This window comes from Octopus sinensis, linkage group LG2, assembly GCF_006345805.1.
Source record: "Octopus sinensis linkage group LG2, ASM634580v1, whole genome shotgun sequence".
NCBI lineage: Eukaryota > Metazoa > Mollusca > Cephalopoda > Octopoda > Octopodidae > Octopus > Octopus sinensis.
In genome coordinates, this window is record NC_042998.1 from 10,487,895 (window position 1) to 10,505,392 (window position 17,498).

Here is a 17,498-nt window from a genome sequence, read left to right on the forward strand (position 1 = left end):
ACATTGTAAATATTTACAGTGCAAATGAATACTTCGGTGCAATACTTTCATTAGGCTGTGTTTACATACATTTGCGAGATGTTTAGCACGTAGGTGTCTTGTTTACCGTGTATCTTTACATTAACCTTTGCTATGAGCGATCCTATCAGTGATAACTACGTAAGCTGATAAAAACGACCACATGTCCAACTAGATTAGACCTATCAATACTCTGTAATCTTATTCCCAAGGGCCCAAAATTTAAGTTCAGCTTAGGATTAAGACATACACGAAACAGAATTTATTTTCAAAATTGGTTAGCGGGGAAGTCAATCTAGGATATTCATTGGGATCATGAATCATAATGTCAAGAATTCATTTTATGAATATAGTGTACTACCGTCTCCAAAATCCTAAAAATTCCAAATTCCGAAACATTCCTTGTCCCCAGGACTCCAGATAAGGTTGTATGTCTGTAAGGCAAGAGTGGCCATAACGTTTCTTGTTATCTAACATAAGTTGTTCACCTTCCACATGATGGTTTCAATAACTCATCCTTTATATAAGTGTACTACTCAAAATAGTCTCCATCGCAGAAGATGCATTTGTGCCCTCGTCGAACCCAACACGTGAATCCTTTTAGAATAATTTAATATGTGCACTGTTTTATCTTTTTCTTCATAATTATTTTCACTTTCTGCATATCACCCAATCTTGGTCCCCGTGGACTGTCTTTCATTGGATCCAAGATGCTGGATTTGAGCTGTCCGGGGGAAGTGGTTCACTTACCAGTCCAATTTACTATTTGTCTCGTTTTTTCGGCAAAGATGTATGTGCATAATTTCCAGTTTCTTGTTGGTTTTTTTTTCCGCCAAGGGGATCCCATAAGATTATTTGACTTCCTGAATGTGCGGTACACTGTTCACGGCGAATCTAAATATTCAAGAGAGAATCAAAGAGAATAAAAAAAAAGACTCAATGATTTCTGTGCCAATTGTTAGCTTTTGTTCTTCTTAAGTTTTGGAGAAGAGATGTGACGCCAATGCATGCAGCGAATCTTCGTTTCTGGGCCATAAAGTTATGACCACATTTCATCACCTGTTGGGAAAAGTTTCTTCATTGCTTTCAAACGATTCCGACTGGGTAGACTTCCACAGTTCCCTCCTTAAACTGGGTGTTTTCTACCGAGGTAACCACTCTGTACCAACTTTTCGATACCCAAAGTCTTCTGTAATGCACTATGTCCGCAATTTAGTTGTGCTTAAGCTCAGGGATCGAAATTAATTTGGCTGCGCGTAACAAATTGTCCAATCGCTGAGTATTTGCGTCAGCCGTGGCAGTTGAAGGTCTCCCAGTGTGTGGTTTGTCGTCAATGCTTATTTCCTCCTCTTTAAAGTTCTTTCTCCATATACACACATTACTCATGTCAATAGGGTCATCAACAAAAGCGACCTGTGCGTACACCCTTCCTGCGTTATTTCGGAGCCCATTATTTGTTTGCAATGTTGAAGAATAAGAACGAAAGGGATTGTAGAAGAATACTTACTCTACCAACGTGTACAATTTCAACCACCTATGCTTGTCAATAAAAAAAAGGAACATCTATTTTTGTATTATTTTCAGTAGAATATTTGTTCGTGTAGAGTTAAGCATATATTGTATATGGATTATTTCCAGTATCTTTACACACGCACACACACACACACACACACCACACACACACACACTTACACACACTTACATGCACACACTAATAGACACGTCCTTAGCTAAGTAAGCAAATATAGTTATATATATATATATATATATATATTATATATATATATATATAATATATATATATATATATTATATATATATATATATATAATATATATATATATATATATATATATATATATATATATGTGTGTGTGTGTGTGTGTGTGTGTGTGGAGGCACATGGCCTAGTGGTTAGAGCAGCGGATTCGCGGTCGAGGGTTTGAGGGTTCGAATCTCAGACTGGGCGATGTGTGTGTTTATGAGCGAAACCCCTGAGCTCCACGTGGCTCCGGCAGAAGGTAATGGCGAACTTCTGCTAACTCTTTCGCCACAAATTTCTCTCACTCTTTCCTCCTGCATCTTGCAGCTCACCTGCGACGGACCGGCGTCCTGTCCATGTGGGGAACCTATACGCCAAGGAAACCGGCCCTTATGAGCCAAGCGTGACTCGAGAAAGAAAAACAACAACAACAACATATATATATATATATTCAAAATGTGACCGCGTGTGTTCCGTTGGCGATTTTTTTCCCTCTGTCTTCCCTTCTCTGGATCTTTCCTTCCCCTATGTTTCCGACGAAGAGCTCCGCTCGAAACGTTAAACCCTCCTTCTTTCTTTCTTTCCTGAGCGTCCAACAAAACTATATTTGTTCCAAGACCTCGCATTGTTGTGTTTTTTTGTGCTTTCATGTTTGGATTAACTATATAATATATATATATATATATATATATATATATATATATATATTAAAATGGGAGAGACCGGTTTATGGGATTACCTTAGGTTTCCCGTCCATAAAGGGTTTAGTTTTATGGCGTATCGTCGTATCCCCAAAATCTGTTGGCCCATTCCACAATTCTTAAACGATGTTTATACATCGATTCTATACAAGACTACACACATACAGAAAGAAAGAGAGAGAGAGAGGAGAGAGAGAGAGAGAGAGAGCGAGGGAGAGAAAGAAAAAAGAGAAAGAGGGAGTGAGATAGATAGGTAGATAGATAACAACATACACATTCACACACTCACATAACTACATAATTAAATAGATAATGTGCGTGTGTCTGTGTGTTGTTTAAAGACCGGATACTCATTCTAGTATTTATATTTATATAATCACATTATCTATCTCATTAGTGAACACTTCCACATCCTATACTGTTCCACGAATGAAAATATACGCTTTAAAATGCAAATCATAGGATCTTTATTCTTTCAAACGGAATTAGACTTTGTGTTTATTAACAGTATATTTTCACAGAAAGCACGATAATAGAAAAAGATCATTAAACATATAAAATAGCAAATTATTGTGGAAAAGCCCATATCTGCCTCATTAAGGAAGCATTAAAAAAAAAAAAACAAGGAAAAGGATGTAGATTAAGCTGCAGAAAATTGAGGGAGTAGAGTTGTACATCCCGGAACGAATGTATGTATGTGTGTATTTATGTATGAATGTATGATGTGTGTGTCTGTACGTAAATGCATAGAGATGCGTATGTGTGTGTGTGTGTGTGTGTGTGTGTACGTAAATGCATAGAGATGCGTATGTGTGTGTGTGTGTGGGGGGGGGGCACGAGTGAAAGGGCTTTGCCGCGGACACTCGCTGCAGCAGCCACTACACCGTGCAGGGTTCACTTCTCAGACGGGCGCAGTTATCACGATTTTGCGGAGAAAACCAGCAGGGTGGGATCTGAGGACACCTGAGGTGTCGTCAGCGACCGGCAGATACAGATAACGGCTGGTCGGGCCCCCTTTTTTCTTTATTTTTTTTTCTAACTTCCCAGGTTTGCGGCCGATGTAGTAAAACTGGAGAGCGTGTCATAACACGTCAAGTCTCAGATTAGGGATCTATCTTCCTCGCATGGAAAGAGAATTACACCGTTGGGGTGCTTACCATCCCCGCAGTCAAGTCCTACTGGCTCCAGTTGTAATGGGAAGTCAGCCGCATCGAGGCCCCTTCTAATTATGTGTCATTCAGAGTAGCGTGTCGGTGGAACTGGCCCGCGTTATGACAGTTGGATAATGAACGAAGGCGGAATCCATCGACTACCGCCCCGCAACGGCCTTTGTGCTACTCAGACGCGCGGAGACCGAGATGCCGGGCCACCCCGGTACGAGTTTACTCATCACTGGTTGATGAGAAGGGAATCGAATTGAGTCACGTGGCGCTGTTTTGCTGCGAAGCGGGACCGAGGCAGGTGAGACGGTGATGGTGTTAGTTCTCAATCTACCCGAAGGAAGACTTGCATATAATGTCGTCCCAGTTACGTTGGGCATTTGTATTCTGGGCGACGGCAAGGCTATCAACGGTCCAATCGGCGAGAGCTGACACCAGTTCCTGGGCTACATTGTGTTCAGTCATCCGCGGAGTACCTCGCCGATGAAGGTGCGGCTGAAGGAGATTGAGGTAAAATAGGCCAGCAGAGCCAGGTTCAATGCGGAATGGAGGAAGCCATCACACATCATACATCATACATACATAAATATATACATATATACATTCGTTCCGGGATGTACAACTCTACTCCCTCAATTTTCTGCAGCTTAATCTACATCCTTTTCTTTGTTTGTTTTTGTTTTTGTTTTTTTTTTGCTTCCTTAATGAGGCAGATATGGGCTTTTCCACAATAATTTGCTATTTTATATGTTTCATGATCTTTTTCTATTATTGTGCTTTCTGTGAAATGAGTGTTCAGCATGGTGACCTTCTTAGTCCACTCGTTTTTTACGTTGGTTGTCGATGATGTTGCCCGTTCATTCGGCTCGCCCTTCAATGTCGCTACCCTGGGTAGCTCGTTTGAACCTGTAATTGGGTTATCCTATTCCTAAAGCTTCTTTGACTTGAGATCAACCAGTCCAAGTCAGAGGTGTGCTACGGTAAGGCTGACTTTCAGGATGTCGTACTCAGCATGCAGTCCGTCTTGGCTGGGGCTCGGCTGACATCAAGGGTTAGCGTCTGCATTCTTGGCTCCCTAATCCTCCCAAAATCCATAACAGAGTGTCTGGAGAACAAGCTTGCGAACGTATGCAAGATAACTGAGGGATTGCGCCTCATTGACATGCACCCAGCGCTCTTCCTCTGGAGGTATTGTTTTATCCTGCCTAAGCTCCTTTACGCAGTACGCCTGGTCATCCTCTACCAGATCGCCTCACCGATATCGGTGGCTAGAGCTGTTGTCAGCAGCCGTGAGTGTGCTGAGTGTTCCATAGGAGAGGTATGCAAATGGGTCTAATGAGAGAGTACACCTTAGACACGTCTCTAAGATGTATTCACGTCTAATGCCGTTGAAAGCGTTACTGAAAAAGACACACAACTGTAGATCTATATGAACAGTTTATCTGAACATTTTTGACTGAGTTGGCAGTAACTCAGTAGTATTTTTGGAAGTATTTTTGTAGCTCAGTAGTATTTTTGTAAGCGTAATAAGTATATAAATATATTTTTAATATCTAAAGAAACACACTCCTCTCTTCTGCTCCCCGACTATGCAACTCAAAACATTCACATATGTCTGCACGTTTTACTTACAAATTTGTAGAGTTCATCAAAGATTTTTCAATTGCCAACTGTAGAACCAAAGGCTCTTTGTAGACCGTTGTATGCATACAGCTGTAAATTAGTAGAACTTACAGCATTTAAACACAAGTGGTTCCCTTACTGGTTACAGTTATTACAAGGGAGATGATCATTTCGTCATGATGTTAGTCAGGATTAGACATTTGAAATTGAAATTAAGAGCTCACAAAGAAAAAGATGCATAAAATTCACGTTTGGTATATTTTATTTACTTATTTAAGTAATTCTTAAAATTTCTAATCAGCAATCATGGATAACACTATTTCATTCGGTTTAGAAAGCGTCAACATGACATAGCTTATAACACATTAAACATTTTATAAAGTGAAACGTTTCATTAAAGATGAAAATAATTATAGTCTGAAAGTAATTCACGGAATCAGATTTTTTTTTCCTTTCCTTCGGAGATCATTAGTAGATCTGGAATCGAGAGTTTAGGCAAACTTTTGTACTGAGATATTTATTTTCCACGTACTAGATAGATAGTTAAGCTTCGGCATTGATTAACTTAATGGCATGATCCAGACGAAGCCTAACTTATTAGAACGACGACTAACACCAAGAATGCCATTTTTGGTACATTCGTACCAAATTGATACTTTTGACTCTGTCTTGATACGTTTGGTACGACACTCTGACAATTCGATTTTATTCAAAGCTATATCTATATATATAAAACTCTAGTTGTGTGAGTGTCTGTCCCCTTCGATTTAGATTCCTAACTCCTCCCACATTTTGCGGTGCAGTTTAACCAAATTCGGGTATCTTATAGTCGTGATTCATATCGAGCCCGTCTGACGCGTGTCAACGATGAGTCTACGATTTTAAAAATAATTTAACATAATTTTTTATTCCATTTTAATGCATAAAATGCATCGTGTGTCGATGGCGGCGGAGTTGGCGTCCATGCTCACAGCTGCACCTGTTTGCTTCTCCCCCTTCCCTCCCTCGTGAAGCTGTGGGGAAGGGAGTGTAAAGAAATCAACGTCGTAATGCGTTGTGAAGGAAACCAGTGTTCTTTTAGAACAACGACTTCATGGCTTGAAGACACCAAAACAAAAATGGCTAAGAAAGCCCGAATTTATAAGGGAAGTAACTCTCTAAAAATGCTTATATAGTTATTTCCCTTACAAACCCGAGCAACGCCGGGCGATACTGCTAGTCTTTATATATAAAAGTGAGGTTGTGTCTGTCTCCTACGATTTAGATTCCTAACTACTCCCACATTTTGCGGTGCAGTTTAACCAAAACAGGGTATCTTATAGTCGTGATTCATATCGAGCCCTTCTGGGTATTAGCGCGCGTCTACGATGAGTCTACGATTTAAAAAAAAATAACCATAATTTTTTCCATTTTAATGCATTTTTTCGCTATTTTTCTAAAAATGTCTACGATAAGTCAACGATTAAAAAAAAATTTACCATAATTTTTTTTCAATTTTTAATGCATTTTTTTGCTATTTTTTGGCTATAACTCTCTAAAAATGCTTATATAGTTATTTCCCTTACAAACCCGAGCAACGCTGGGCGATACTGCTAGTTTTATATAATAGAAAATCGATCCCTATATTATATTTTGCTTTGCTTTCCGCAAGGAATTTACAAACATTTCTTTCTCTTTCTCTCTCTCTCTCTCTCTCTCTCTCTCTCTCTCTCTCTCTCTCTCTCTCTCACACACACACACACACACACATGTATGGGAGCCAGTGTTTTCCTTGAAACGTTTCAAGCTTTGTACAAAAGATATATGATTCTCAAATTCCAGTGTTGAATTTATATGTTAACTAGCAGTATCGCCCGGCGTTGCTCGGGTTTGTAAAGGAAATAACTATATAAGCATTTTTAGAGATGTAAAGTATAATAGCCATCTAAATATGGCTAACCACAAAGGGGAGGGGTGTTACTGTAGCTTTTTACGTTCTGAGATTTCATAATACATTTTTAGAGAGTTACTTCCCTTATATATGCCAAAAATGCATTAAAAATGGGAAAAAATGATGGTAAATTTTTTTTTAAATCGTAGACTCATCGTAGACGCGCGCTAATACCCAGAAGGGCTCGATATGAATCACGACTATAAGATACCCGGTTTTGGTTAAACTGCACCACAAAATGTGGGAGTAGTTAGGAATCTAAATCGTAGGAGACAGACACACAACTTCACTTTTGTATATAAAGATTAGCAGTATCGCCCGGCGTTGCTCGGGTTTTTAAGGGAAATAACTATATAAGCATTTTTAGAGAGTTACTTCCCTTATAGATGCCAATTCGGGCTTTCTTAGCCATTTCTGTTTTGGTGTCTTCAAGCCATGAAGTCGTTGTTCTAAAAGAACGCTGGTCTCCTTGACAACGCTTTACGACGTTGATTTCCTTACACTCCCTTCCCCACAGCTTCACGAGGGAGGGAAGAAGGGGGAGAAGCAAACAGGTGCAGGTGTGACCATGGACGCCAACTCCGCCGCCATCGACACACGAAAAATTATGCATTAAAATGGAATAAAAAATGATGTTAAATTATTTTTTAAATCGTAGACTCATCGTATACGCGCGGTAATGCTCAGAAGGGCTCGATATGAATCACGACTATAAGATACCTGAATTTGGTTAAACTGCACCGCAAAATGTGGGAGTAGTTAGGAATCTAAATCGAAGGGGACAGACACTCACACAACTACAGTTTTATATATAAAGATATTGTAAAACAAATGTTTCATCACATTCTGACTGATGAAATGTTTGATTGTTTGAACGCATGGGACGTTTGATAGTTTGTTACTTACGGAACATAACACTATGTCATTTTACATGTAATAAGTTTCCAACATAATAGAACAGCCATTTGTGTAGATCAACAAGGAGTGGGAGATAGATAGATAGATAGATAGATAGATAGAGAGAGAGAGAGAGAGAGAGAGAAGAGAGAAAGAGAGAAAGAGAGAGAAATGCTTGTAAATTTCTAGTATCACCGATACTAGAAAAAAAACTCTAGAAAAGTTTTATAACATTTCTCAAAAGAAGCACAAGATAAGTCTCCATTATCCCCAATTATCCAGTTTAACGGTTAATCTGCTTTTATTAAGTCGTACAATATTTTCAGCTCTTAATTAAAGTAAAAAATCGCTAATATAATGGAAACCTCTACTATTAGTGAACTTGTGTACACAAAAGGATTAGTGGCAAACGGCAATAGTATTAAGTGAGTCCTGTTTGAAAACCTGTTACGATGAAAATGTAGCAGTTTCTGGTTTTTAGAAGTTGAGGTGAGTCTGATTAGGATAATATATTTTTAGTGCTTAACATGGTTTTCTTGATTTGTATATATATATTATATATATATATATATATATATATTATATATATATATATATATATATACATATACACAGATACATACAGCACTTATATTTATGTGTGCGTGTGGGTGTTTATATATATGTATGTATAAATTTGTATATGTATATCGAGTCCGTAAGTGCAGAGGGCGGTATTGATAATAATTTTGTTGAGAAAGTTTTCAGCAATAGTTTCAGTATCAAGTAAAATATGTATGTATGTATGTATGTACTTATGTATGTATGTATATATGTATGTATGTATGTATGTATGTATGTATGTATGTATGTATGTTATGTAATATGGATACCTGGTGTTGATCCTTTGAGGTGCTTACGTATTCACGTTTACTCACACCTGCTTACGCAGTCGTATAGAACTGACATGATTATTGTATATACACGCTTTCAATTTCTGGACAGTTTATTAAATAAAATGCTAAGGGATAACTTGCAGTTCCAGTTAACTCTAGTATATAGATACATACAAGTATTTGTTTGTTTGTATGTGGGATGTTTATCTTAGTGTATGTGCATATGTGTTTTGCAAAGGGTTTGTGATAATTGATATGAAATATTTTAATAAATGTGATGGTGCATTAACCCTTAAACAGCAAGAAAAGACTGCATGAATGTTTTTACCTATGTTTGGAGGGAACAAAAACAGAAAAGGATTTTTATACTTATTTTCACTTTAAAAACAAACTATGAAAATAATATTTTAACTCTCTAAGGTTATAAAAAATTAAGACAAAAGGGCAACAAATTCATTTGAGCAAAAATTCATTTGAGATTCCCGCATTGAAGTTGTCAAACAAATATACAAATGGAGAAAGATCGGTACAGTTTTTCCGTTTGGAGCTAGTTGAGGTATCACACTTCATTCTGTGCTATCTAGAGCGGCATCATCATCTACTTCATCTGACGATGAAAGAAAATCAGAAAAATCTTCCGTTCCGCTGTATAAATATTCCATTTGCAACTTGATACACTTACGTGCATTTGATGAAGTAGACACCCAGACGTCAATCGAGGATGATCATATCCATGTATATTTTTAAAACATCAATTGATGATGTCCACTGTTCTCGACTGGAACATCAATCGATAATGTCCGCCGTTCTTTAATGAAACATCAGTCGATGATGTCCACCCTTTAAAGCTTAAACTATATATTTAAACGATATACAGAACAATGAACACATGCTCCTCTCTCTCTTCCACTTTTTCTTCTACATCACCAACATCATGATGATTGTCATCAACATCAACAACAAAATAACAAATTAGCAAAAACATGACCTTACCTTTAGGCGATGTTTTTTAATTATGTTCCTACCTCTCACACTGCTGTGGAAACAAGGTTAACAACACTGAATGTTTAAATGTTACCTCTATGCTATCAACGTATAAGATAAGAGGGTGAAAAAACTTGAGAAAGCACTTGAGTCCCTGTCGTACTTTGAATTTATTTGTTTTTCATGTTGTTTTATTATTTTTTAAAAATTCTTTTATTTGTTTCAGTCATTTAACTTCAGCCATGCTGGATCACCGTCTTGGGGGATTTTAGTCGAACAAATCGACCCCAGGGCTTATTTTTGAGACTTGGTACTTATTCTATCGATCTTTTTTTGCCGAACATTGCTAAGTTACGGGGACGTAAACACACCAGCAGCGGTTGTCAAGCGGTGATAGGGGACAAATACATACTCACACAAATAAATAAATATATATATACGTATGGAGGCGCAATGGCTCAGTGGTTAGGGCAGCGGACTCGCGGTCGTAGGATCGCGGTTTCGATTCCCAGACCGGGCGTTGTGAGTGTTTATTGAGCGAAAACACCTAAAAGCTCCACGAGGCTCCGGCAGGAGATGGTGGTGATCCCTGCTGTACTCTTTCACCACTCTTTCTCTCACTCTTTCGTCTGTTGGTCTGCTCGCTTAGCCAGCGGGGTGGCGTCATTTGAAGGCTAAAACAATGCGAACGCATTGTGACCAGCGGTGTGTAACAACATCTGATGGTCTGGTCGGTCTCGGTCTCGTGATCGTGATATATACATATATACACACACACACACCACACACACACACACACACACAATTACACACACATACATATATATACTACTAATAAGTAGATGAAATCCGCATGAATCATCGAATAACTTATACTATTTTGTTTTCTATGTCACGTTTCTGCATACAATTTTCCCGGTGACTGCTTTGCCTTTCATCCCTTTGCAAATCATATAAGTATCAATGATACTTGTATTAAAATATTGAATTTGATAAATTAAAATTTCCTTGTACTTTGCATATGATATATCATTACAGATATATTTAACTTTGATTAGCTAAGGCGGTGAGCTGGCAGAAACGTTAGCACGGCGAAATGCTCAGCAGTATTTCGTCTGCCGCTACGTTCTGAGTTCAAATTCCGCCGAGGTCGACTTTGCCTTTCATCCTTTCGGGGTCGATTAAATAAGTACCAGTTACGCACTGGGGTCGATATAATCGACTTAATCCGTTTGTCTGTCCTTGTTTGTCCCTTCTGTGTTTAGCCCCTTGAGGGTAGTAAAGAAATAAGAATTGTTAGTCACTGAAAAAATGCTTTGCGATATTTCTTCTGGATTTTTATGGTCTGATTTCAAATCCCGCCGAGGTCTTCTGTATTCGTTATCCGTCTCAAGTCAATAAAATAAAGTACCAATCAAGTTGATTTAATCGATTACATCTTCACTACCTCCCAAATGTATCAACGTTAGACATCAGGTATATTAAGATCCAGTTAATTTACTGCACAGCCTTACACAAGTCAGCTTTGTACGATGTCAAAATAAATCTATGTTTGTTAACTTTGACGTCATGTATATTATTTATGACCTCACGATTCGACTTCGAATACTTTATTTTCTTAATCAACTCTTTCGTTGTAGGAGTTCCTTGAAATATCTTAATCAAAAATTAAAAAAAGACTCAAGAAAACTGCAAAGGTTCATTTACTTAAAAACAAAAATATATGAAAAATAGAACAAGGAAATCTATTAAATTAAATAACTAAGATATTTCACTGTGAGATCAGGTAATTGCATTTCCTTTATTGAAAAAATATGTACTATTAAAATTTCTCTTTTATTATCATTTTACTGGTTTCAATCATTGAACTGTGGTCATACTGTAGCACTGCCTTCAATGGTTAAGATGATATTGTTGACTACAATATCTATTTCACTCGGGTACTTATTTTAGTGGTGTCTATTTGTGGAACTTCTGATTGTAGAGGAATGCTCACATACCCTACAACGCATTTCAGATCAAGAATGCAAAGGAAAACACACAGGCGCTCGCGCGCGCGTGCACAAATACACCCACGCGTGCGCACACATGTTCAACGAACTTCTGAACGGTTCCTGTCAACTACACACTATATTAATGAAAAAAGGGGATGGAATAGAAGACACTGGTACCATTTGCTAAGCAATGGGGGTCGAACTCGGAACAATGTGGTTGGAAAGCGAACTTCAACCCCAGTCACATTTTTTAATTAATATTTTTGTTTAGCCCGACGAGGTCGACTTTGCCTTTCATCCTTTCAGGGTCGATAAAATAAGTACCAGTTACTTACTGGGGCCGATCTAATCGACTGACCCCTTCCCCCAAAATTTCGGGCCTTGTGCCTAGAGTAGACAAGAATATTTTTACATAGAGTGATGGACTTGTAGAATCGCTAAGAGCGTCGTGCAAAATGCCACACGGTACCTGTTCAAACCCTACTTTCTAAGTTCCAGAGCTACGATGACAGCTTTTTCTTTCATTCCTTCTGTGCCATCGTAATAAAGTACGAAGCAAGTACTGGATGAGTATAATTCACTAACCTCTCCCCACAAATTTCAGCTCTTTTACCTTTATTAGAAACAATTTATATTTCTTTTTGTAACTAAAATGAGGACAGAAATTATATTTTCCTACAAAAGAATCCGCTTCGTAATTATTTCATTGTTAAAAATATCAGCCAAATAATTTTGAAAGCTTATCCCAATGCCTTAAAAAGGAACAAAACAGACAGAATACCGCATTTCTAATACATATACATACACACACACACACGCACACACACACACGCACACACACACACACACACACACACACACACACACACACACACACACACACACACACACACACACACACACACACACACACACACACACACACACACACACACACACACACACACACACACACATATATATTATATTGTGTGAAATTTGATTTAGTATTTCTAAATTGAATTTTTTCCCTGTAAGTTTGGATTTATATTCCCTCAAATAATAATTATTATATATATATATAATAGATAGATAAATGACAAGATGGCTACAATTCTAATGCCTCTAATCATTGGTTTGCTATAGGAGACTGACCCAAGGCTACCAACGACGGTAAAGGAAACTGTACATGGTAGATCGACCCGTTAGAAACGAACGACTAAATACTTCTTAAATCACGCCATTTTCGTCTTAAGGTAAGAACAAATTTATTCTGTATAACTATTAGTAAACAGTAGCGACATTTTTTTACTGATTTGCAACAGGGCAAGCATTAGTTCTTACATTTCTGGTGCCAAGATCAACTGGAGAGTGTATTAGTAATCAGTGTAGAACAAATATCACTCGAGACTTCATTTAAAAGCACCGGTTCTTCGGTTTTCTCGTCGATCTTAACATTTTTCGTCAATATATATTCCCGATAATGTAGTCCTTGATACATAAGAAACACAAGATGATCATGGAACGCCTGTAATGATAGGCTTTTTTGGATCAGGTTTGAGAAGCAGATAAAAAGGGGAAAAGAACGATAACTACCATTGCTACAACTAAGAGGTAAGCAATGGGATCTTTAGAGTAATTCCTGAAATACATTCGGTGTTTATCTTTGCATACTTTCAGAGCCAAGATGATGTTAGAATCAATAATTTACAGAATAAGTAGCTTAGAGAGATGCAGTTCATATCCTGCATACATAGCCTAGACACTTAGTCCTCAAAGGGAGATTGAGGCTGTTAGTGAAAGCTTAAACAGCAAGTGAACATTATAGTCAATCTAACTTTCTAAAGAAATCACTGAAATATAATTGCCGGGATCCTAAAATTAATTGGCTGCAATATAGCTGAGTATATTGATCGAATTCTCTTAATACTTGCCACTCTAATCCTTGTAAAGGAAAGAAACGAATGAGCGATCCGTTGGAAGCCTGTTACCAACGACTCTGTTGTTCATAAACTGCTTCATACAATATATTCATATGGTACGTTCCGCTACCAAGGATCATGCTATTGTCAGAAAATGAAGTTGTTTCTCTCATAATTGCCTTTACTGAAAAGAACAATATTCGTCTCAATCAAATAGACCTAAGCTAATCGGGGTAACGAATGAGCTTTTACGTGGTCGCATATGCCTTGAAGGTATCCTCAATGAGATCAAAAGAACTCATAAAAGTGAGGACTCTACATGAACATACAACCTGTTAGAAATAACAGCAACATCTCCATAACGATTACGGAAACAACACTTTTGGTGTCTTGATAACATGGTTTCCTTGAGGCTGTGATAGAATGCCATAGGGAGTATGCAGTAAATTCGAACTCCGAGCCAAACGGTTGCGAAGCGAAATTAAGCATACAACTAGGCCTGCGTGTATAATTTTCATGTACACATCTATTAAGGATTTATTGAAACCAGCGATATTTAAATAATGCATGAAGTATTTACAATGGTACCACAGGAAAAGAGGTGACAGAAGTAAAGTCCTCGCAATTGACACATGTGTGTGTGTGCATATATGTACTCTTGTGTATTTGTGGGCTTATTTGTCCGTCCGTGTCTGTGTGTAACTGTGGACGTAATGTGTAATCGATGCCAAAATATACTTTCTCCTTTAGAGTTTATTCCAGGCATGAAACTGATTCGTAGACTTAAATCATTTTCAGTGGTGGCTCGTAGATAAAATTAGTGGGGGGCTGCTACAGAAAATGTTTAGCCGTCGTTTTTATATTGTGTAAAGGGAAACAAACATATGAAAAGAAAATTTATACATAAACTTGATAGGTTCGCGTTTTAGCCACTGCCGAGTAGTGTGTTTAATTTGTTCACTGAACACTGCCGCGAATTCCCCATTGTTTTTTCAAAAATCACTCCCTAAATCACAAAATAAGGGGCGGGAATGTGCCCTATTTTTCAAATCCTGGCAGCAACACTGGAGCTGGAAGCAGGATAATAATCTAATTCTACACTTTATAACATTGAAGAATATAAACACAATTTTAAGCACAATACACACGGAGTCAAAAAAAGACATTACCTTTCACCAGCACACCAGGGTCGGTACTGAGTGAACCACAGCGCTCTCTTTTCCTAGCATGCAGCTTCCTATCTCGGACATGTGAGCCTGCGCACAACAGCCAAACACCGCGTCGCTGGAACTGTGAATCGCAGAGTTCTATACAGGGATTTTTTTTTTTCCATAAACTAGGAGATGGCTACTGACATTAAACTTAAGGATTATATAATGTACAAGTATAAAGAAAGAATTAAAGAAAAAAGGACGCATTATATTGAATGTTATCGATAATATCGAGTGGAAATAGGGTTGCTGCAGTTCCGCTGTGCCACCACTGGGCATTATAAGCCTGTTTCAAATGTTTAGTGCTCGTCTATGAAACAATCAATAAGGTGCAACTGCTTCGTAGTTGTTATAGGACGAATGTGAGTCCTCAATGATAAGGGAACTAAGCCTATGTTTTCAGGACGACACCAAAATACAACTGTGAAGGCAAATTGAAGTAGAAATAACGAAATAATACATGGGGGTAGATGTAGGATACGAACAGTCGTCAGTTACTTTACCGGCATTTCAACGTCTCAGATCTCAGCAGCCGCCGCACTTTCAAAACTATGTTCATAAATGTCCGATGATAGCTGTGAGTGAAGCGTTTCAATATTCATAGCGTACTTTTATCTCGGATCTTTTCGGTTTGAACTTCAGTTTTTAACATAATTTCTAGGTAACTAAAAAAATTTTAAACTTCGTATACTGGTAGATTGTGTTTCTAAAACATCTTTTTCTATTGGCTTTATTGAGAAAATTCTATAGTTTGTGAGATATTTGTTGTTTTTTTCTTCAATTTCTGCAATTTTAACCAATCAAATACGTCTAATGAGGTAAAAAAACATTCTGTGCCGTATGAATATGTCCCTCGTTTAAGAAACATATTGGGTTTATTTACATTTGTGAAGAAAAAAAGATACCCTTCCCCCCACCCCTAACCCTAACCCTAACCCTAACTAACCCTAACCCTAAAACAGATTGAAATGCAATAGATCGATACTAGGGTCATAATTATGGGTGACAATTTCATATGAACACGCTAGAAAAAAACTGCCGTTCAAACCGAAAAGATCCTTTATCTCTTTTTACAACCAGTAATTAAATATAATTTCTTTTATTAGCAAGCGGTCACTACCACCCGATAAATATGAAGTCATACCCTACGATGAAGCTCTTGAAGAAGCGTCCACCAAAATTTGTGATCGATTTTGGAACAACCTATCAAAACGAATACACAGATAAGGTAAGTTTCTTGGATATTACGGAAAATGAAAGTTTTTCTAGCAATTTTTTTTATACATTTCAATATTTATTACGATTCTTTTTAGCCCCAGGAATAATAGACTGCTGCGCTAACTACCAAACAGAATTTAGTTACAACCTTTAACACTCTAAGTTCAAATCTTTCCAGGGACGATTGTTATTTTTCAACATTCGAGCGGCGATAAAATATATATACTGGGCTCGATTGAATTGATTACGATCCTCCCACTAAATTATCGTCTGATCAAACTAAAATTTCAATATTTTGTTTTCAAGAAACATATATGCTGCTTAAATAATATATTATTTTAAAGTAATATATTAATATTATATATATATTTAACAGACTTGTACGAGGAAGACTGTTAACTATTTGAATATAATTTTTTTATTTCAGTTTTATTTAGTCTCTTTACAATTAGGCACAGGAGTGGCTGTGTGGTAAGTAGCTTGCTAACCAACCACATGGTTCCGGGTTCAGTCCCACTGCGTGGCATCTTGGGCAAGTGTCTTCTGCTATGGCCCCGGGCCGACCAATGCCTTGAAACTGAAAGAAGCCTGTCGTATATATATATATATATTGAATTCAAAAGTGGAATGTGATATATATATATATATGTATATATGTATATATGTATGTATGTATGTATGTATGTATGTCTGTCTGTCTGTGTTTGTCCCCCTACCACTGCTTGACACCGATGCTGGTGTGTTTACGTCCCCGTCACTTAGCGGTTCGGCAAAAAGAGACCGATAGAATAAGTACTGGGGTCGAGTTGCTCGATTAAAGGCGGTGCTCCAGCATGGCCGCAGTCAAATGACTGAAACAAGTAATAGAGTAAAGAGTAATTATTGTTATTAGATTGGCAACAAGACAACTAAATATTCTTGTGTACATACATCGAACAACATTCTCTGTTCTGAACTAACATATGACCAAGAACACAATGACTAAAATGTTCAATTTAACATTTATGGAACGAATCATCAGCTTCTTCAGTTTCAACATTAATGCATTACTTCTAACGACAAAAGATATAGAAAGCAAAAACAAACTATTAATTCAATTTCAGCTTAGAAACAAACAAAAAGATGTTCCAAAACTTGATGGTAACCTATTGAATTTGGTATGCGTTCATGTTCAACGTATTCGCGCAATACACAATGCCAGAGTAAATATCTTAATCTTTATAT

The 17,498-nt window shown here is 37.6% G+C and overlaps 1 protein-coding gene across 3 annotated transcripts in view; it reads left to right on the forward strand.

The window, feature by feature from the left end:
- LOC115223955 overlaps window positions 1-17,498 on the forward strand; it is a 90,439-nt gene that overhangs the window by 17,849 nt on the left and 55,092 nt on the right. Inside the window, exons 2-4 of one of the 3 annotated variants that reach the window (XM_036511615.1) lie at window positions 11,591-11,736; window positions 13,070-13,179; window positions 16,163-16,284. In XM_036511615.1, the coding sequence (XP_036367508.1) occupies window positions 16,189-16,284 (96 nt within the window). In that variant the 5' untranslated portion in view covers window positions 11,591-11,736; window positions 13,070-13,179; window positions 16,163-16,188. Of the gene's footprint in view, window positions 1-8,562; window positions 8,581-11,590; window positions 11,737-13,069; window positions 13,180-16,162; window positions 16,285-17,498 lie in introns of those variants that run through there. The other 2 variants (XM_036511619.1, XM_036511612.1) reach the window with 2 other exon arrangements.